The sequence below is a fragment of the Nymphaea colorata genome, chromosome 6 (assembly GCF_008831285.2).
Source record: "Nymphaea colorata isolate Beijing-Zhang1983 chromosome 6, ASM883128v2, whole genome shotgun sequence".
NCBI lineage: Eukaryota > Viridiplantae > Streptophyta > Magnoliopsida > Nymphaeales > Nymphaeaceae > Nymphaea > Nymphaea colorata.
The window spans coordinates 22,468,671-22,491,435 of record NC_045143.1 but is presented as its reverse complement, the minus strand read 5'-3'; the positions used below and the strand labels follow the sequence as shown (position 1 = coordinate 22,491,435).

At 40.1% G+C, this 22,765-nt stretch overlaps 1 protein-coding gene and 1 long non-coding RNA gene across 3 annotated transcripts; one reads left to right on the top strand and one right to left on the bottom strand.

Moving 5' to 3' along the window:
* Positions 1 to 3,870: 3,870 nt before the first annotated feature.
* Positions 3,871 to 8,062, bottom strand: LOC116255676 (exopolygalacturonase-like). The gene is made up of 5 exons (XM_031631582.2): positions 7,547 to 8,062; positions 6,721 to 7,032; positions 5,480 to 5,769; positions 4,408 to 4,636; positions 3,871 to 4,264 (listed from the first exon to the last, which is right to left on the bottom strand). The coding sequence occupies exons 1-5, from the start codon at positions 7,667 to 7,669 to the stop codon at positions 4,040 to 4,042; spliced, it is 1,179 nt and encodes a 392-aa protein (XP_031487442.1). The 5' UTR covers positions 7,670 to 8,062; the 3' UTR covers positions 3,871 to 4,039.
* Positions 8,063 to 16,586: 8,524 nt separating this feature from the next.
* On the top strand, positions 16,587 to 22,682 carry LOC126410161 (uncharacterized). 2 transcript variants are annotated; one of them, XR_007573664.1, is made up of 3 exons: positions 16,587 to 16,605; positions 20,218 to 20,302; positions 22,453 to 22,682. It is a non-coding gene; the product is annotated as an uncharacterized LOC126410161 (long non-coding RNA). The 2 variants fall into 2 exon arrangements; XR_007573663.1 differs by having other exon boundaries at positions 16,591 to 16,609.
* Positions 22,683 to 22,765: the final 83 nt, after the last annotated feature.

The following is a 22,765-nucleotide window of genomic DNA, read 5'->3' as shown; positions in this document are numbered from 1 at the left end:
TATTTCTAGTATGGCAGTATATTCACAATTCAATAATAATAAGGCAACTACTCTCACCAGCTTCAGTAATAAGCATTTATAGAGGAAGTGTACATAAGCATTCATGTTAGGGCCATCCATATAAACTTGACCCCCATTTTCATTAATTATTCTGCAAATCTCATGAATGCTCGCCCAATTTAAAGATTCCATGAGTTGAAGGATATGTAACCTGTTTCATGTAAACAAGCTGAGTTATGCAACCTTCATTTAATAATTTATTCACAGTAATCAGCATATGGAAATCTCTCTTAAGATTTCAAGAAAGGAACCATATCCCTGGATATGAAACTGAATCTGTCAAGCTCTAGATATGGATTTTAGATAAGAAATGAAGATGGACAACATGTACCATTAGATTTGAGAGGTTGTCCCGGTTGGCTTAAGCAGTTGTTCTCAACTCCTCTATGTTGATATTCCCCTTTGCAATTCCCCTTTGCATCAGTGCCAACTGCAACAATTTTCATCCCGCACATGGCTGATGGCTGGATTTGTCACATAAGCGGAGACAGGTATAATGCGGGCATTTCTGTGGTGATCACCTTTTGCCTACAGAATAAATTTTGATTGAGTGAACCATCAGAAAACCTACAAATACTTGTTTTGCATTCAAGATGTGGAATACATACTTGACGACACAGATAACCATAAGTCAATGAGCACAATGTGCATGTAAGCTTTCATATCCTCTCCACACTGGCGCAATTGGGCCTGGAGCCACTGCAAGTTGGTTCTCCTCAAGATGACCATATGCAGGCTTACTCTCTAATAGATATCAGGTGAAGCTTGATTTGAACTTGGTTTCTGTTTCGAATATTGAATAGCTACCCTGCCTAAGATTATTTTTGTCATTTTTGTCCACATTGCAGTTTCAACACATTTGCTTATGGTGTTATATTTTTCCAGCTTGTCAAACTGGGGGCCTGCTTCTGTAACCATTTCGTGCTAGAACTTATGTAACCATTTCCTGCTAGGACTATGAGTTCTAGAACAACCAAACTACATTGCTTGCAGTTAGCTTTTCTATGTTTTACTGTGGTTGCTCATTAATGTATATCATCACCTTTGCTTCTGCTTTGTGACTTGATTCATGCTAGTGAATGCCCGTGTGTTGTTTTATTATATCTATATGTTGTGTGATTCATAGGCACATTCCTGCTTCAGGAATCACAAGACTTTCATGAAAATTGATTTTGGAGCCTTTGAGCAGGTCACAACAGTGACGAACTATCATAAGTTAGAAGGTCCTCGTTACCATTGAACTAATTGAACTATATATACGCAGCAGGATGCAAGCTGGGGTCGACTCATATCATTGCCAACAACTGATGTATTGCCCTGTGGGCATGAGACCTGTAGCAAGGCTAGCTTATAGCAACCCCTAGGGAAACTTGCTATCTATGTCACCTGAATGCGGGGTGCCGGTGCCGGTGCCAGTGCGGGTGCGGGTGCCGGTGCGGCACATCTCAAAAAAATTAGGTGCGGCGGTGCGGTGAAGATATTTTATTAATATTAATATTATTATTATTATTATTAATTTTTCGGAGAAATTGAATAACACAATTAAAATTATACATTTTTATGATAGTGGGAAAAAATCAAAAAAGAAATGTTTGAAAAAAAGGCAAACAGATCGTTTTATGAAAGTCACCATTCTTTAGTCCTGTATCGTTTTTTTTTAAAGAGAAAAGAGAACATATAATATATCTATAGATGTATTAAATTAGATGCCCCGGCCGACGGGGATTTGATTTTGTGGATTTTTAATCTGGTTTCATCCTGAAATCATATCCAGATCCAAACCATACAACCAATAAACTTGGTTTGGATTTGGATTCGACTCGGAACTTGATCCAACTCCCCTGGGTGCGGTTTGGGTGCGCCTCATCATCGGGTGCGGTTTGGGTGCGCACCTGGAGTGCACCCGCACCCACAAAGCACCCGGTGCTGGTGCGAGCTCCTGGGAAACGCACCCAGGTGACATTGCTTGCTATTGCTAATGGTTTCGAATATTGAATAGCTACCCTGCCTAAGATTATTTTTGTCATTTTTGTCCTTGTTTTGTCCTCATTGCTGTTTCAACACATTTGCTTATGGTGTTATATTTTTCCAGCTTGTCAAAACTGAGGGCCTGCTTCTGTAACCATTTCGTGCTAGAACTTATGTAACCATTTCCTGCTAGGACTATGAGTTCTAGAACAACCAAACTACATTGCTTGCAGTTAGCTTTTCTATGTTTTACTGTGGTTTCTCATTAATGTATATCATCACCTTTGCTTCTGCTTTGTGACTTGATTCATGCTAGTGAATGCCCCTGTGTGTTGTTTTATTATATCTATATGTTGTGTTTCTTAGGCACATTCCTGCTTCAGGAATCACAAGACTTTCATGAAAATTGATTTTGGAGACTTTGAGCAGGTCACAACAGTGACGAACTATCATAAGTTAGAAGGTCCTCGTTACCATTGAACTAATTGAACTATATATACGCAGCAGGATGCAAGCTGGGGTCGACTCATATCATTGCCAACAACTGATGTATTGCCCTGTGGGCATGAGACCTGTAGCAAGGCTAGCTTATAGCAACCCCCAGGGAGACTTGCTATTGCTAAAAATATCTTTGTCTATAGCCACCTTGGTTATTGTCCACCGCACAAGCCCTAGTCAGGAATGTTCCTTATTTGTGAGCATATGAAGAAAAACCAGACCTTAAAAGAGAAAGTGGGTGTACATCAGATAGGTCGAAACATAAAACAAGAAAAAAGATGAAACTCGTCCATGAAACTGGGATACATTTTAGTCGAGAGAGAAGAGATTGTCAGAGAGAAAGAACAAAGCACTCCTAAAAGAAACTTTTTAAAAAGGTAAAAAGGATTGTGAAAAGGTGAAAAACTCTAAAATGTCTATTACTTTATAAAAAATTTCACTTTGTGTGAACGACGCATGCACCCAACTCAATATAGAGAAAGAGTACCTTAAGAAGAGACAAAAATGAAGTCGGCGGATCATTGTTTGTTCCTATGTCTGCCTCGGAAAGGGAAAATGAAAGAATAAATGAATCACAGCTGGTCTGGCGGCAGGGGAGACATGGTGAGCACGACGCGTTTGCAATACGGCCGTGGTTTCTAATATTTTTAGCCACAGTTTTAAATTTGGCTAAAAACAATTAGCAACTGCCTTTTTCAGTTGTTAGCCACACTTTCGGTTACGTCTATAAACGTGTCTTCTTGTTGTGTGATCTCCAAGATTCTTGAAATTCTTGGACATAAGATCAGCCGCTCAACTCTCTAATATGACTAGCAAGTGGCAAGTTTCGTTAATTCCAGTACCAATCTAAAGTCTTGAGATGAAATTCTTTGCTAAATTATATTGATTTATGTGCACGTAGATTCTTTTTGCTACATCAAATCCATCAGTCCATGAACTTTAGATCTCAGATTTATCAAATGGAGTCCCCATATTATATCCAATAAGCCACAAATATATTGGCATTTTATAACTGGCGGAACTTTCGCTTGCAAGTAAACAGCCACACACTTCTGCTTTGTATAGGACTAGAGAGAGAGGGGGAGAGATTTGACACCTGTCAATGAGGAAATAGAGACCAAGTGATGCTGGTTGGATTGTGTGGCGTGTGTTAATCTTGTCTTCAATTTGATTCCTGAGAGTACTATCCTAATGTTATAGAAGAGTGTTGATTTCTTGAGCTAGTGTTGGAGGGAGTTTAAGCGCTACCCTCTCTCCCTCTCCTCCTCAATAAAGAAACAGAGCTTACGATTGCTCAAAACTGTAGAATAATTGATTAAGTAAACCTTCGGTACACAAGAAACCAACGAAAAACGATTTCTTCCGCAGATACCTGAAAAAGGTACTCCAAGGACTAAAATCAACATAGAAAAGGGAAAAAAAAAAAGTTTGAAGGAGGATCTCGTGCAACTACATCATTTTAATCCCCACTAAGCCGTGGATACCTACAAAGTCGCACAACAACGACGCCATACTAATTACTGCAAGGAGGCGGGACTTGGACGCCGCTATAGTTGGCGCGGACGTTGAGGCAGCTGGCTTTTGCTGTTCCGGCCGAGTACTGGAGCTGGACATCTTTCAGATTGACGTCCTGGCAGGGGAAGCCCTCGCTGCACTGCATCATCACTGCCATTTCCGTCGCCGATGACCCCCGAATGTTGCTGAAGGTAACGCCCTGGATCTTGACGCGTGAAGGGGACTGCCATGATTCAGATATGGTTAAGAGTGAGTGGCCGTTCGATCGCTCGCTTCAACTACTTGTTCTTATCAACAGCCAGGCGCGGCCGTTCTAACTCTCAATGTATATATATATATATATACAAGGGAAGAAAAGTCATTTACCGATTTGGGGCAGCTGGTGTAGGGGCAGTAGGTCTGGTCGATGACGATGGGGTTGGAAACGCCATTCATGAAAATGTTGTCGAAGGTCACGTTGCTGGCGACGGTGCTGGTTGGGGAGCCCTCCCATGTCTTGATCCTCACCCCATTCAGGGTGCCTGTCAGCTTGCAGTCCGTCACCAGCAGTCCTTCCACGTTCCCTTCCTCTGGGTACTTGCCCAAACTGCCCACACTGTTCCAAGCAAACGGCCCCCACCACCTTAACGTTAATTGGAGGGCGATTCCACAACAAATTGATACAGTTCATACAACCAAATAGACACACTAATACTCACAATATTTCTTTAGAGTTTTACATCATAAGCCTCATATTATATTTAGTAATCTACATGAAATGATATGATGTGTTGTAGTTGAGCTGGTAAGAAAGAAAACCTATTAGTCATATTTGATATGGAAAATTCCTATCCATGGATGCCCAGCGTTTTCGCCATAATCTCAAATGGGATCCTCATATATGCACTGTCAGTGCATATATAAATAGTGCTCCTACTATTAAGATGGATTTTAAGAGAAGAAGATGCAGATAAAATTTTCAAATTGAGTTGCCTATCTTGCTAAATATTGACCTTTCGGGGGAGTGGAAAGACCCACCGCCTCGTAGAGAGTCCAGGTTCCAACCCAATCCATTGGCTCCCTTGACCCACTGCCTGGTAAAGAGTTCAAGAGTTCAAGTTCCAACCCAACCCATTGGCTCTACCCGCTGTTTCGCAAGATTAGCACTCAGTTACTGTCCCAAAAGATAGAGCAAATTCACACGGCCCTATAACAAGTGTTTTTTGAGGCAGGTTCACAATAGAGTAGTCATGTGTTCCTTTTTAAAAAATTACCTTACAAATTAATTCAATAAAGCTTCAATTTAAAATCTTGATGTAAAAACTAGCTTGAACTTGTCAAGCTGGGCTTCTGGTCTAGTACCAGAGTTGCCAACAACAATAGGAATACTGATCAGTTCATGAACTGCTCCACCTCCATGCCTACAGATTCTTTCAGCAAATCTGTAATTTCTCCTTACCTGATCCCGTGCCCTGGTCCGCACTTGATGTTCTTCACCAGCACGTCGGAGTTCCCGGGTCCGATGGAGATGCAGTCGTCGCCGGTGCCAATCTGGCTATCGACGATACTCACCCCGCGGCATCTTTCCAGGTGTATCCCGTCCGTGTTGGGGCTCTCGTTTGGTGCTGTGATTCTGAGATTGTAAGCGTTGAAGTTGGTGTTATCCAAGAGCGCATAATGGAAGAATTTGCTGTTCAGTGATGTTATCCCGCTCACCACTGTATTGTTCGTGTACGCGAACTTGAGAGACTGCAACAACACCATCAGTTGCACGCGTTGCCAGAAATTTGTAAGGACATGCATACATGCTTTCTTATCATATAAAAATTAAACAATCAAATTATGTAAGAACACTGATATGTGAATAAAGTTATCACTCCTGGCTCAAGTAGGGTGATCCGTGTGGGCAACTGTCTCCACATGACTACACCTGGCTCTAGTAGCGGAGCTACTTCTTGGCTGGGGTAAGCCACTGCCCACACCAACTACACCATTTGGGCTGAAAATGGCCTAATGGCAAGGCCCATTTGATTTCTAAGAGTTTGATCATTGAAGTTCCTAAACATGAATGAAGACGTGACATCCACTGGCTTGGCTGCAAATCTATTCATTGCAGCACCAATTCACTTTATGGGGGCAAAGATTCCACGATCTGTATGCATCTTGTTGTCCATCGCCATAAAGTCCTCCAAGAAAAGTCATCACTGAGGTGAAAATTTCTCTTAATTTGTATAAATAACGCAAAGCATTTAAATTATCAAGATGCCTCCCATGAAATTGATCAGAATATAAAAAAAAAAAATTTATAAAAGGTGAAGTTAAAAGTCATATTTTACAGAAAATTAAAATGTCTTCTGTTGTAAAGGATATAGCATAACTAATTATATGGCATGCCAATGAAAATTCAGTCATGAGACTTATTCCTCCGAGTATTATTTCCTTAGACCGAAAACATTTGATGTACAATACTCTAATTAAAGGATGTAGCACTCCCCATAAAGATCCTGAATCAGCCCTAGGCCCTGTAGATAGGGAAAAAATGAAAGAACTTGACCTCTTCAAGATATCCCCACCAATCAAACACTTGATTAATATTGTGTTGGACCGCGAACATGGAAACCAAACTCCACTTTGAGAGAATCTAAGATCGATCAACTCCGACCGAGAGAGAGGGAGAGAGAGGGAAGAGAGGGAGATTACGCATGGTAGGATCTTGCATTTTGATCTGAATGGGCAGACGTTGTAGGGCCAAGCGGAAGATCCCTGGCCGTCGAAAGTGCCTTTACCGGTGACCACCAGGTTGTTGAGCCAGCCAAAGAGCACCCATTCCTCTCCGAACAAGTGTAAATCTGTGGACGCCATCACGGTGCCGTCCACTTGCACTGTGATAGAGTCGGCCTTGCACGGCCCCGAGAACGTTACCGGCCCTACAAAGTACGTTTTGCCTGATGGGATCAGCAGCGTTGGATTGCCCGTCGACCCACACGTCTCGTTCCATGCTGCCAAAAACGCCTGCAGTACTCAACACGGAGAAAAGAATAAGAAACAATCTAGTTTCGATCGATTAACAAAATCAATTTAATTAAACCTTAATTCCAAGATATAGTCTTTTGATTATGGTCAAGAAGCGATCTGAGCATGAGTAGAAGCTCTGAAGTTTGATCAAGAAGGTTATCAACTGGTCTGAAATTCGTCAATTGAAGCGAACATCATTCTCATCATGATCAAACATGAATAGGAGAAGACCCCAAGCAGGGAAGAAGAAGAGAATATCACAAGCATATTGCACCATGGTCGATTAAGATTAGGATGGCGGTTTGTGAAGGAATTTGAGAGGAAAAACTGAAACTAAACTCTCTTTAATGGAGTCCTAAAGACATTAATGACAATCACAAATTAAGGAAACCAAAAAATGGCTGCCAAAGTGTTGAAAGTCAAAGGGAACCCCCAAAAGAAGAAGAAAAGTTAACCCGAAAAATTGATGAAGCAAAAATTGACCAGCAAATGAGGAACAAATAATACTTGCCTTTGTATCGACATTGTGTCCATCTCCTATTGCACCAAAATCATCAACGTTGTTCACAGATGAACTCGCAATGGCACCACCAACGAATAAGCAAAAGCAAAGAATATGTCTGAGATATTCCATTCTCGTCTATGTAGATATATATAATGGCTAATTTACAACACAATTTTTTTTTCTTTCTTCCTCTATGAATCAGAAGTATCCGCAAGCTTTCTCTATTATATGAGAACAAGCCGAGAAAGAATTGTATGTAGTGAAATATCAGTCATACAGGAGAAGAGGAAAGGAAGAAGTATATCTTCATGGAGTCTGTGTATGTCTTTGGCTGAGGTTGGGGTTGCAGAGAAGGCCAGAAACTAGAAACTGATCGTAACTGCAGGGAGCTTCCACCAGTTTATCCCTTTATTGGCCTTCAACCACTAAACTTGGGTTGTGACATGTCGTTCTCCCCTTCAAAGCCTCTCGCCCTTGTCCCTTTACAAGGCTGGCCTTTACTTACAAAACATAGACATCAAATAATACGCTTGGTGAATGAACAATACTCTCTTTAGATTTCTCTCTGCCCACTAATTGACCGGCTGACCTTTCCTATCCTGCTCCCCCTCCCGCGTCTCCCGCTCCCCCACCCCCTCCGTCTCCCCTCCCTCTTCCGCGTCTCCCGCTCCCCCACCCCCTCCGTCTCCCTTCCATCTTCCGCGTCTCCCACTCCCCCAACCCCCTCCGTCTCCCCCAACCCCCTCCCCCTCCCCTTCCGCGTCTCCCTCCGTCTCCCGCTCCCCCAACCCGTCCCCCTGCGTCTCCCGCTCCGGGCGCTCCCCCACCCCCTCCCCCTCCGTCCTCTCCCTCCCAGTCCCCCTCCCTCTCCCGCTCCCCCTCCCCCGTCTCCCGCTCCCGCTCCCCCTCCCCCGTCTCCCGCTCCCGCTCCCCCAGTCCCCCTCTCCCGTCTCCGGCTCCCCCTCCCCCTCGTCTCCCGCTCCCGCTCCCCCGTCTCCCTTCTCCCGCTCCCCCCGTCCCCCTCTCCCGTCTCCGTCTCCGTCTCCCCCTCCCGCTCCCCCAGTCCCCGTCCCCCGTCTCCCGCTCCCCCTTCCGCGTCTTCGACGGCGACCGTGACTCTAACGCTGGATGACTGCCGGAGGATCATCCGCGCCGTCGACTCAAACGGTGACGTTTCGTTGGGTTCGACTCGACGGATGACGAGCGCGGCCGTCGAATGAATGCTCAAACGGGTCAGGCCGGGCCGGGACCCGGGATATCGGGCCGGGCCTGGGCCCGTGTGCTTCGGGCCCCGACGGCCGACCCGGCCCGGCCTGATGCCCACCCGTAGTTGATACTCTTGTTTAGAATGTAGTTTGCATTGTTTAGAATATAGCTGCTAGAATTTCCAATTTCCTTTTCAATGTGCACATTGATTGAGTAGTTGATACTAGTCTGAGAATTTTTGTTTCACAAGTTTCTCAGCATTGCAACCATTGATTGGGTGATTAATTACTAGTTTGAGACTATGTGATTTACTTTACTTATTATAAATACTTTTTTTTTTTTACATGTAGACATGCAAAATGAACCTTGAAACAAGAAGTTTTCTGCCAAACATAGGATAAGCTAAGAAAACGGAATACAAATCAATTTTAAATGATCCAAAAAGTGAACATATAAAAAAATTACAATATACCTTTCCATGATGCTCTCACAACCAATCCACTCCTTAGACAACTTTGTACCGACCATCTCAAGTAAAACTAGATTAGCTAACCTTTACAACAATATCTAGTAAATGTGTTTGTGTTGTTGTAGTATCTCCAAATGGCTTAATCACATCAAGAATGAAAATTCATATGTACAAGTGACACATCAACCTTGCGAGCAAACTCACAAAAAACAAATGAATGAGTTGCACCAGTATCAAATAATAATTGAGCTAAGTGGTTCACAATAAGAATAGTATGTTCAACAACAGATGCATCCTAGTCGAGTTGTTGTGTTGTGACTTCATGCACCCTTCCAAGTGCTTGTCGGCTCTGAATCAACTACTGCTACTCGTCTGCCAAGGAACAAGAGGAACAGGGCAATGCCGCTACTTTCTGCCCTTCATTCTATCGTTTGGCATTGTCTCCACCGGCAATCTTTTCCTGCAAAATTTCACTGAAAGAACCTCTCTTTTGGTACGAATCTAACGGTTCGACGTTTGACAAAATCCATGACTAGAGCAGGCCAAACCCGTTCAAATTCTAATCACCACTTTTGCTGCAAGTTTATGCTTCTGTCACTGTCAACATCTGCAAGAATAGAGTAGTCAAGTGGGTCTTTACATATGCAAGAACAAAGTAGTCAAGTGGGTCTTTTCAGAACAAAGTAGTCGAGTGGGTCTTTTCTCTCTGCTAGTGAGCAGAATATTAGCTTGTGGTTGTCACCAGTGCTCATTAAAAAATGGCTGAAAACAACGCCAATCATGTATCAGAGTCTGCTACACCAGACACATCTCAAACTACAGGTCAGAATTTTCCAGTACTTCCTGCGCCCACAAATTTACAGTATCTGCTTTCCATTAAGCTTGCATTGGATAACTATTTGATTTGAGAATCTCAATTTATGTCTCTCTTTAAGAGTTATAATCTCATGGGATTCATAGATGGTAAACAACCATGTCCATCTGAATGGATTGATGACAACAATGGTTTAAAGCATCTCAATCCAAAATATGATGAATGGTATATATTAGATCAGCTGTTATTAAGTTGGATTCTTTCATCTTTAACTGATCTTGTGTTGTGGAAATTTCTTCCTCTTATGAATTATGGAATGACCTCAAGCTTATGTATGTTGCTCGATCAAGAGCTAGAATCCAGCAGTTGAAAAACCAACTTCAAAATTTAAGAAAAAGTGCTGAAACTATTTCGAAATATTTCTGTAGAGCAAAAAGCATTGCTCACCAATTAGCACTGGCATCCAAACCGGTGATAATGATGATTTGATCACATGCATTATGACTGGTTTACCATGAGGAGAGTATGGGTCTCTTAGAACTGCATTGAACACTATGGTCGATCCTATTAATTTGGAAGAATTTCTTGCAATGTTGCTTATTCATGAGGTGCAATTGGATGAAGTTGATAATCTTCCTATTGAAACTTCATCAACAAATTTTATTATGAAAAACCAAAATTTTGGTGGAAATCGTTTTAAGCATAACAAAGGTCGCAATAAAACTCAAGATCGTTGTTCCAAAACTTAGGCTGGATCTTGTTTTGCATGTGGAAATAATGGTCATATTGCAGTAAATTGTCACACGGTTTGTCAAGCATGTCGTCAATCTGGCCACGGTACGTTGAAATGCAAAACTATATAAAATTCAAAAAGTTGATGACACTCCATCTATTGAAGCACATACGCTGATGTATATCGGTCATTTGATCATGGAGAATGGTACCCTGACTCTAGAGCCACTCACCATGTCACGACTGATTTCAACAACTTGACAATTCAATCCAACTACAATGGAGGAGATCAAGTTCACATCGAAAATGGACAAGGTTTGAACATTACCCATATTGGTACCTCTGTTTTCTCTCATATTGATTCCAAGTTCATAGTGAAAGATATTTTCGCATGTGCCATCTATCACCAAAATATTCTTTTAGTACACAAGTTTACAAAGGATAATAATGTACTGCTTGAATTTCACCCGTAATTTTGTTATGTTAAGGATGCCAAGACAGGGCAGGTTCTTCTCAAGGGAAACAATGAGCGCAGACTCTACAAGCTGCACTTGGGAGCTATTGGGTGTGAACTAGCAGGAGCTATTGGGCATGAACCAGCAACTTTACTTGGTGAACGAACTACGCAACAAAAATGACATGAGCGACTTGGGCATCATTCCATGAAAATCATGCAGCATGTTTTTCGTATGGGTTTTCTTCTAGTTTCAATAAACTTGACTCTTTCTATGAAGCATGTCAAATGGGGAAGAGTCACACTTTACCTTTTTCTAGTTCGACTCATGAAATAAATGGACCATTAAATCTTATATTTTTCGATGTTTGGGGCTCTATGCCCATTTCTTCCTTGCAAGGATATTATTACTATGTTAATTTTGTTGATGGATATTCAATGTTCACTTGGTTATTTATTATCAAAAGAAAGTCTGAAGTTTTGTCTATTTTTAGAGACTTTCAAAAACTTGTTGAGAGATAATTTGGGCGACCCATAAAGGCCTTTCAAAGTGATTGGGGAGGAGAATATAGATCTTTATCCACTTACTCAAAATCATGTGGGATTGATCATCACATTTCATGTCCTCACACACATCGGCAAAATGGGAGAGTAGAGCAAAAACATCGTCATATAGTAGAGACAGGTCTCACCTTACTTGCTCATGCTAGCCTTCCTCTCAAGTTTTGGGATTTTGTCTTTCTTACATCAACATTTCTTATTAACCGTCTGCCATCACCTGTTACAAACATGAAAAGTCCTTTTCATCTTCTCTTTAACCAAACCCCTGACTATGCCTTTCTTAAAACCTTTGGGTGTATCTGCTACCCTCATCTTCACTCCTACAATGCTCATAAATTACAATACCGAAGTAACAAATGCATATTTCTTGGCTATAGCACCACTTACGAAGGCTACCTTTGCTTGAATCCTTCAAATTCAAGGCTCTACGTTTGTCGTAATGTCATCTTTGATGAAAATGTTTTCTCCTGTAAATCAATATCTATCCCCAAGTCTCAGTCATCATCTTCTTCATTCTCTCCACCAATGAAAATTCCTCTCCCCCTTACAGTCTGGTCACTCATATCACCTTCATCATTACCACCATCAATTCCTTCACATGAGCCTATCATTACCGCACAAACACCACCTTCCCCTTCATTACCATCTCCACTCACACTATCCTTGCTTGCTGAATCCCCTCCTCCAGCCCCCAAAACTCACTCCATGATCACTCGCCTACAAACTGGATCTCTTAAGCCCAACCCCCATTACATCATCAACTTACCGAGTTACCTTTAGAAATTGAACCCAAAACATTTACCCAAGCCTCCACCATTCGAATTGTTCTTACTCTTGTTGTTTTGCACAATTGGGTGATTTGCAATTAGATGTCAATAATGCTTTCTTACAAGGCACTTTACCTGAAGATGTTTATATGTTACAACCTCAAGGCTTTGTCAACACTCAATTTCACATTATGTATGCAAGTTACAGAAAGCTCTTTATGGACTTAAGCAAAGCCCCTCCAGCTTGGTTTCAACGCCTTAGTTCCTTTCTCATTTCAAAAGGGTTCTCTGCCTCCAAGATTGACACTTCACTATTTCTTAAATTTTTGGGCTCTCATTCAATCTTTATTCTTATTTATGTTGATGACATATTGATCACTGGAAGCTACCCTGACGCCATTCATCAGCTTATATGTCAAATGGTTATTCTCTATAAATGATCTTGGGCATCTACATTATTTTCTTGGAGTTGAAGTCCAGTTTACACCTCAAGGGCTCTTTCTTTCTCAATGCCAGTATATGCAAGATCTTCTCAAGCAAAGCACCATGGCTGATGTCAAGCCTCTCCCTTTGCCTTTAGCTGTTGGAGAAAAGTTGTCTAGGTTTGATGGCACGCCGCTACTTGATCCTACTCCATATCACCAAATTGTTGGTGCTCTCTAGTATGCTTCTCTCAGCAGACCCAATCTTGCCTATGCTACCAACAAGGTCTATCAGTTTATGCAAGCTCCTACCACTATTCATTGGGCTGCCGTCAAACGCATACTTTGTTACATTAAGCACACTCTTCAACTTGGGTTTCTTATCCGGCCATTCTCGCTCCTTTCTCTTACAGCATATTCTGATGCCGATTGGGCTAGGAATCCTGATGACCGAAGATCTACTACCAGTTTCCATCTTTCTTGGAGATTCCTTGGTTTTGTGGTATGCAAAGAAGCAAAATATTGTTGCTCGATCAAATACTAAGGCAGAATAGTGGGTGTTGGCCTCCACTGCAGTAGAAGTTCTCTACATATCTTATTTTTCACAAGAACTTCATCACCCTCGCTCTATCATTCCTCGGCTCTTATGTGATAATATGGGTGTTGTTCAATTGACTGCCAATCCGGTTTTTCACCAACGAACTAAGCATATTGAAGTCTATATTCATTTCATCTGGGATCATGTGCAAAATCATCATCTGACCATTCATCATGTTCCTGCTACTGACCAGTTTGCTGATACATTGACCAAGCCCCTTGCTTGCTCACCATTTGAATCTATTCGTGTCAAGCTTAACGTTCTTCCCAGGCCGTTCAGCTTAAGGGGAGCTATTGAAGATAAGGCTCAAGGCAAAATTGTTGTCGCTTTTGTTGATGAGAAGATTATGAAATAAAATTAGGTGTATAATCAACAATATCGTCAAGATATTGACGCCAATCAATATCCTAAAAATCAGGAAACGGATAACCCTTGTATTCCTTTAAATGTCAATGGAACCTCTCACATAAATGATTGAGGCGTGAGAGAGAAATAATTTGTTCGTGGATGTAGACTCATTCTTGAGTCGAACCACATTAAATATCTGTGTTTGTCTCTTTCCCTGTTACTAGCAACTTCCTTCCATGAGATTCGTCTTCTTTGTTGGTGTGTTTAAACTCATGTTGAAGCTCACTCTACAATGGTTTCACCTAAAGTATTGGGTCCTCTCTTCATTACTTGGACTTGCAAAGCATTTTTTTAATCCTCATACATACTTCACTGCTCTAAAGTGCTCGATCGGGTATATCGTCAAACAATAACGCTTCAACCTGTGGAACCTTAGTGTGTATTCATCAACTGACATGCCTCCTGAGCAAAGATCCTCAAACTCTTGCCTTTTCCGCTCTTGTAGGCATTGAGAAAAGCAAGCCCCTAAAAAGGCTTTCCCAAGTCCTCCCAAGAGATTGTTGTCTTTTTCAAATCCAATCTCCCTTGTCAACTCCCACTAATGATAAGCAGCATCTCCCAATATAGGCTCTAATATCACCAAATGACCCAACTCACTTCCACACTAGGTTCAGACTCCTGATTGGATGGATCTCAAGTCACTCCCTAGTAGCTTCTGTTTCGACCCAAAAAGGCTCGGAACCAGAACAACCAATCACTTTACAACCTTTATAAGTTCCTTAAGATTCTATGAGACTAAACTTTTGAGGTGTTATATTACAAGTGATGCACACAACAGTTGTTACACTATTGGTTGATAATAAATCAATATTATAGATTACAACAGATCCAGTTCTATATAAAAGAACAAACCATATAGAAGTAGACTATCACTTAGCTCACGATTTGATAAAAGTGGTACCATTGCAATTGGGGACGTTCCATCTCATCTGCAAGTTGCAGACATTTTCACAAAAACAGCATCAAAGAATCAATTTTTGAAATTAAAGTTCAAGCTGGGCTCATTTGATTTACATTCACCAAGTCCAGTTTGAGAAGGAGTGTAGAAAATGGAAGCTGAGTTCAATTTATTATTCACCACAATACCCTATATGTAAGATGAATCATCACAATAGAGGTTTAGTGGGACTACGGAGGAGTGGAGAATCAATTAAGTTATCACAGAAATAACAAGAAAAATCAGGACAGCAAACAATTTGATCGAATTACAAATTGTATTCATCTGTAAACCTATAAATAATGAAAACTAATAACAAAAAGTGTTGGAGCTTTCCAAGTTTGCTCTGTTTACCTTCATCTTTCTCTATTCCCTATTCTTTTTTTTACTCTGCTCATCTTTTCCTTTGACATATTGGCTTCTGCTATTGTACTACAGAGAATATGATATTAGTTTCCTTTCCTGCAATTAGTTTGTCATGTTGAATCTATATCTTGCTACAATAATGTGTGGCTAAGATTTTTAATACTCAAATTGGACACTAGTTTTAGGCTGGCAATGCTTTGTTAGACACTACTTACACTCTCGAAGTTGTTGGAAGTAGATTATTGAGCTAACTGTCCAATAGGAACCTGCATACATCAGTATGAATACCAATTGTAATGAAAAAAATGCAAGAATTTCAAATCTTGTTTCATCAGACGGCATAATTTTAATTCTAGAAAGAAAATTACACAACTAGGAAAGATAAACATGAACTTTTCATTCCAATCTAACTCTAATTATGATTCTAGAATTTTCGTTTGAGAATAAAAAATTGCATGCATCAATTTCCCCTTTGAAGTGATCAAACGCACCTTTAGTGTCAGTTCTGGATAGAGGGAAAAAGCGCAAAGGAAGGAAGAACTTTATAAGAGAAAACGAAAGAAAAAGTTACTATTGTAAAGGTTGTTTCTATAGGCTCACAGAGAAAAAGGAATAGTCAATGTTTTTTTTCTTTCCCTCTCAATCATAGACTTGATGATAGATAAATTTTTATTTGCTTTTATCTTTTCCCTCATTTCTAAGTTTCCTATTCAAACACTAGAAACATCTCTTTTTTTTTCTTTTAATTAGACATCCAAACGATCTTTTTTCTTTTTTGTTGCCTTCCTTCCTCCCTATTGAAATATTTTTGTTTTCGTTGAATTGATGATACCCATGTTTTTACTTTATTCAGTCGTTCGCTCCCATTCAAACACAATAAAATTTAATCTTTTTTTTTTCCTATCATTGCTAGTTTTCTCCTCTCAATTGCACGTCCACAAAGCATTTTCTTCCTTTCGTTCCCCTTTTTCAACCCACCCTTCTTGAGTGAGGGCGTGGGACCATTGGGCGTTGGCACATCTCCCAGTAGCCTATTTAATTTGCAATACCGGAGAGTTAGAGAATTTTGCAACCCTTGAGAGAGTATGGCGAAGGACGGGTTGAGGGAGCGGGAGGCGTCGAAGAGCAGCATGAAAGCCGCAGGGATCGTCTGCGCTGCGCTCGCCTTCGGCTGGATGGCAGTGGAGTTGGCCTTCAAGCCCTTCCTCGACAGTGGCAGGAAGGCCCTCGATCGAGCCAACCCCGACCACGACCTGGACGACGATGAGGACGAGGACCGCCAAGATCGACGTGCTGCCACCCCTCCATCGGAGGACTCGTAATCGAGAATAGTAGGTCACCGCCTTCCTTGTGCTTCTCTGCTCTTCTTCCATTTCTCTGTCCTTCTCGGCCACTTGGTTGTGATGCGGGACATCAATGGGCCTAACTTTTCTTGCGATTTTTCTGTTGGTGATTTAGTTGGAGTGTGCCAATAGAGTTAGCTTAAAGGGTGCTGCATTTCTCGATTGTATTCACATGCTTATTCTCATGCCCGCTTACCGGTGGAACTTGAAAATCTTTCGGAAGTGCGCCCTACCCTTCAACAGGTTTAGAGCAGAAGGCGTAGAGGATCCCGGGAGGACCGATGCGCGTTTCAGAATCCCCTGGTCATCCTCGTTTACCTCGAAGAAGAAGGGAGGGTAATTTAGAAGCTAGCACTAACCGACTCTTATTTTAATAGTAGGCAGATTAAAAAGTTGCGCCAAAACATGCTGCAGCTTTAGAAAACATATTTTTCACTTGATCCAAATAATGTTAGTATGAAGTAGTTGATGGATCACTACTGCAGTCCAAGTTTTGTCGAGAGTTTACCATCAGAGAGGAGGGAAGCAACAGTTAAAGGGTAGGGTTCTTATCTTTGTGAAATTCAAATGTTCGATCAGTAAAATAAGTAAATATAGTTATGTCTCGATGGATAGTCTTGTGTCATATTCCGGTGAATAGCACTATAGCACTGTTGGCAAGTTCTGTTATGTAATTTGTAATCCCCATATTTACCCTTCGTATTCTGATATAGGTTTGTTTCATTTTTCTCATTTTCCTTTGTCTTCCCTCTTTTTTGCTTTTTTTTCGAAGAACGGCGATATTTGTGACAATGAAAAAGATTAAGTGGTGTCAACTAGATCATTATCTGATGGTGCAATATAAATTGCGGCAATGAAGAGCATTTTCCCAGTTTCGTTCCACCATCCTTCTTGGAGTTTATATTATTCTGTCTGTACAGTGTTGCAAATTGTCCGGATCTGAAATTTTCATATTGTATCAAATCCAATCGCAGCCCAACCTGTAATGTTTTTTGAGATGCATTGCCTTTTAAGACTTAACATGATTAAGAAATTTTCCTCTATCCATATTAAAATATATGCTACGAATTTGTGGGTCTAAATCCTTGGAGATTGATTTTTTTGTTGATTAAGTTAATAACCTGGAGTTGAGCATGTAATGTTGTAGTTTAAACTTTAAATTCATTTGTTTTCTCATAACGCAATCTGAGAGGGACATTAGTTTATTACTGCCTTCCTTCCAGGTATATTTCTTGTTTTTTTTTTTTCCTTCCTACATCCTTGAGTATATTCCTCAAAGCATTTTTGTCTTTTCCAAATTGGTTTAATATAATCACTTTCTCGTCTGTATTATAAAAGAACAGGTGGTAATGTTGTCAAGAGTGTTTAGATCTGAGGACTTAGCAGAGAACCATTGCTTCCTACTGCCTATAATTGTCCATAAATAACCTTTCTACCATATATTTCAGACTGAGATTTTCAGTAAATACCTATGACCTCTTATTTGGATGAAGAAATAAAAAAGTGTTTCTGATTTTTCATTTATTCAAGAACATTAAACCTATGAATCCTAGTATGAACATTATAATTATTTTAAACTTTGCCATAGGGTGCAGGTTATGAACTTCAAGCTTTCAGCGAACATATCTTGCTTGATGCAAATTTTGGTAAATTATGAAATACCACACACTCTCATCTTCACCAACATTTTTTTCTGTCATTTGCTTTCACCCTAGCAGGAAAATGGCCTTAGTGTATATGATCATGGACTGGACAAAAGCATTGATGGCATACCTTCAGTAACCACAGTGTTACATTGACATGTTCATTTGAATAGACATCTAAGCAAACCAGGAGGCACAGTAGTGTCATGTGCAATCGAACTCTGCTATACATTGGGAAGACAAAATCTCATGAAATGTAGATTTCTTGGTAAATCTTTGGCTGCAACCACGTGACATAGATGCTCAGAAGAGCTTAGAAATCACATCAGTTAGTTGTCCTTAGAAGGCATAAGAAATAGCTAAAATAAGTTAAGAAATGACTATAATTACATAATAAAAAATCACATCTATTAATACAGTAAAAACTAAAAAATGAGTGGAATACATAGAAACAAGAGAACAATGCATAGTTGAACAAAGCAATATAAGAAAGAGTATATGAAAAATGAAAGAAGTAAAGAGAATAGAGATAAACATTTATGTGGGGGTATGAAAAGAATAACAGGGAAGGAATAAAGGAAGAACACCGCTTAAAATATGAAAAGCCATTTCCTTCTCTTGAGATGTATTTTTTGTCTAGCTTCCCTAATTCATAGTGTCACCATTTTCTAAGTAACTCAACTAAAGCATATGGAGAGTCGTAAGATTTAGTCCCATCATGCACTTTTGTGTGAAAGAAGTATGGTTTTGTCAGTATATGGTGTTACATTAGAAAATTTGTTCTCACAATGAATCTTTAAATATGAATAGCATCTTCAATGTTAATGCTGAACAGGGAGTGGACACAGAGGCATGGCACATAATTGAGATGTGGTAGTTTTGTGTTTAATTCTTCTTACGGTAGAGAAAAGCATGACTTCTTTGAGTAAGCCAGTTCATGCTCAGTTTCAATTTGAGACTGAGCTCCACTGGGTGAAGCTCATTTCTGGAGCTTGCTTACCTAATGTGAATGGTCCTCCTACATTATAAAGTTATGTAGACATCTGTCTTTTGGGAGGACTTTGTGAGAAGCATTTTGTTCCTTCAGGCCAAGAGAGTGCAAGGATCTTTACACTTCCCATTTTATTTTTCATGTCGGTGGATTACTTGTATTATCATGAGCTACATGTGAAGCTTGTAAACTAGGTTAAAGAGTAGCCTAAGAAATTCCGTCTTATATAGTTCACAAGTACATTAAAGTTAGACTGTGGACTGTGTTGATAATATTGTCGGCGCTTTTATTAGGCTACAAGTCTCAAGGGTATTGGATTGAAATCATTAGCAGACACATGCTTGTTAGCAATCATAAAGACCAGTTTGGGCAGTGATGTAGTTCTTTAACGACAGTCTGTATGATGATTGTAATGAAAATACAGTGAAGCAGCACTGCCATAAGTTGACATAACTGTCCTTCACTAATACTGGTTGGATGTTCTATATTTTATTTAGAAATAAGTTCTAATCAAACTTTTTCCATGTGTGGACCCTGTTGATAAAACTCTGCTTTATTGTTGTAGAAAATCATTATGGGATTCTGTGGATTTGATCGGTATTGGACATGAATAGAAGTGCACACTCTGTTGTTTTCTGTAAGAGGAGTTTCTTTCCAAAGGATCGCTGTCATCATGATGAAGAAATCCATCCTTAGTTGGCTTAGTTATACATGCAGTAATTCTTCATCTGTCTATCAAAGTGGACTATGGTTAAATAGAAGCTGCTTTATGCAGCAAACCGTTTTTAATCTTATTTATTTGTATTTTTTTTCTGTTTATATTTTTCCTTATTAATAAGGAACCTGCATACCTTGTTGAGTTTTTCTATGGTGTGGAGGAAGCTGAACCTTTTGTTGTAAATTGCTATTGTAGTGCTTTGAGATGTGACGGCTGCATCTTTTACCTTTCTTCTCATACGTTTGCAGATAATGATAAGGCTCGAATGTCAGATACTTTCTCAAGACCAGAGGTTCCATCCATCCTTTCTTGGATGTAACTGTGAATGTCGAGGTCTGATACTGTGTCGTGATTTTTATTGCAGTTAGCTGTTACATTATCCCCTTGCACTAAAAAATGACATTTCTTACCTGTCAAAGAATTTGACAAAATGATGCCAGAAGCTTACTGGTAGGAGAATGTTGAATTCAAACGTAAGCCTGATGCTCTGTTAAAGTCCACCTACTTTCTTGAAGAAGTTTGAAATGTCATTGAATCGATGGGATGCCACAAAGTACAAAGCCCACCAAAAATACATAAAATTTGTTATTTAAACAATGTCATAGTTGAGTGTAAAACTTGGCTTGATAATGTTTTTGATCTTCCATTCCACAGGATATTAGGCAGGCTGTCATGGTTATCTTTTCTGTTGATTTGTAATATTTGACCTTTATGTAGAAGCAAAAGGTTATCTTTTTCTGTTGATTTGTAATATTTCTCTGATGCTAATTTGATTGGGAAATTGTTTTACAATTTTTTTTCTGTCAAAGGACAGTTGCATGAACTGATCTTATGTTTGAACCAGTGTTACTGATCTGGAGTTCTATCATTTCGTAAAACCAGGACACCAGATATTGGCTATGTAGAAGAGTAGGAATGGATGAATGAAAATAGCAGAGGTTAACTGGAAAACAAACTTGGTTCCAAACTCATCTGGTGAAAGAATAAAACTTAAGAGAAATGCTCTTTTGATTGGCCTTGTGTGATGTTCTTTTGCTGGAGGGACTTTCCTTGTTAAGATAGAATTACCACAGGTTATATTTGTTCAGAATGCAAAACAGTATGAGTATGATTTCTGATCATGTATTCTTGTCAATTGCATGGTTCTTAATGCAATATGTTTCTCTTCTGACCTTGCAATAAGTTGTTTTGTGTTTGTTCTTCAGTGTTGGATTTTTTTTTTTCCTCCCTTGATGTTGTCTAAACTTTTGTCCCGTTGTTCTCCTGCTTTTAGTGGTACATAAAAAGAGGACTTCATGGTAGAAAATGGATAACCAATTGCATGCACATCGTGAAGCTCTTTGCACAACACAATTCTAATAGTGCTAATGATTAAAAATCTGCAATCATGCATGTGTGATTACAGTTGTGCCAACACAATCTGCACTCTTATGACCGAGTTCAACCGGGGCAGTTGTGCCTGATTGCATCACGGCCATGTCATGTAGATGTGTATTCCTTCGTGTAGGTAGAGAATGAAAGAAGGGTTGTTGCAGGAGGATCAAGAAGATGCATGGTGTCCTTGTGATGGTTGTTAACATGCGTCATGGTCTACCTGCCAACTTATGACCTTGGACATCGGCCGTTAGTTCTTCAAAAGCGTGGTAGGCCGTGCAGAACAGATCCTTCTAGGGTCACTTTTTTGTTTTTGCTGTCCAAAACAATGTTATTAAGAGTGGACGGGTTTCGGGAGAGGCACCTCGTGCGGCAGCAGTCTTTGGCTTTGTTAAACATGTTGGCTTTGTTAAACACGTAGGTCTCGAAGAATGCCCATTTGCTAGGTGAAGGAAGCTTTTGCTACCAAATCAAAATTTTCACCATAATTGCACACACAGATTATACTAGGACAAATGAATTGTAACATTGGTCGGGAATGCTCCAAGATAATATTATTAACTAAGTTGTATGGTCGTGTAGATGTTGTTATATATGTTCGTCAATCACTGCTTAGGCTTGTCCCTTCTAATGGCTTGACCAGTGTCTGATTGTCCTAAATGATAAACTACTAGTATAGAATATCCTTATAGAGAGACACTTGGTTGGGTGAGCAAGAGTATTTTATTATACTGCCCCACAAGTGAGCCGAAGTCTTCAGCCTTCCCTTCATCCCTCTCTTCAGCCTTCCCTTCATCCCTCGAGGGTACCCAGTCTGTGCTCCGTCTTGGGGTATTGCTTCCTTTATACTTCGATATACTTGACTTGTATATATGTGTACCTTTTTTACAACACAAAAAGTTAATGTCTTGAAAGTTCAAACTAGATATGGCCGCCAACCAACTCTTACCCGTCCATCATGCAAACCCTCTCAAAGATCCTTATAGAGACACCATGCTAGCATTTATTTGGAAGAGTACTGGTTTTTTGGAGCATGTGCTTGAAGGAATATCATGTTTTTTTTAAGAGAAGAGGTTGTGATAATGTCTTTTTTTTTGCTGAATTTAAAGCAATATATCCACCTCTGCAAGAAAGAGAGAAAGAGGTACGGCAAAGAGAGGATGCCCTTCTGCCTGATGCAAGCTCTCTTGGTTGATATAGGCAGGCTGTTCGATATGCAGATGGAGATGGATCGTGGGAAAATGTGATTTTTTCTTCTTTCAAAACGCAAGAACAAATTATTCTGTGTTTGGTGTACCTTATTCTTTACTTACAAATTAACGACACAGAGTTTCAATGATCAAATGCCCTCTTTCAGTTCCATGTGTGGCATGTGCTTCATTAAATGGGTATATATTTGCAACAAATTAACCTCTTCTCCTT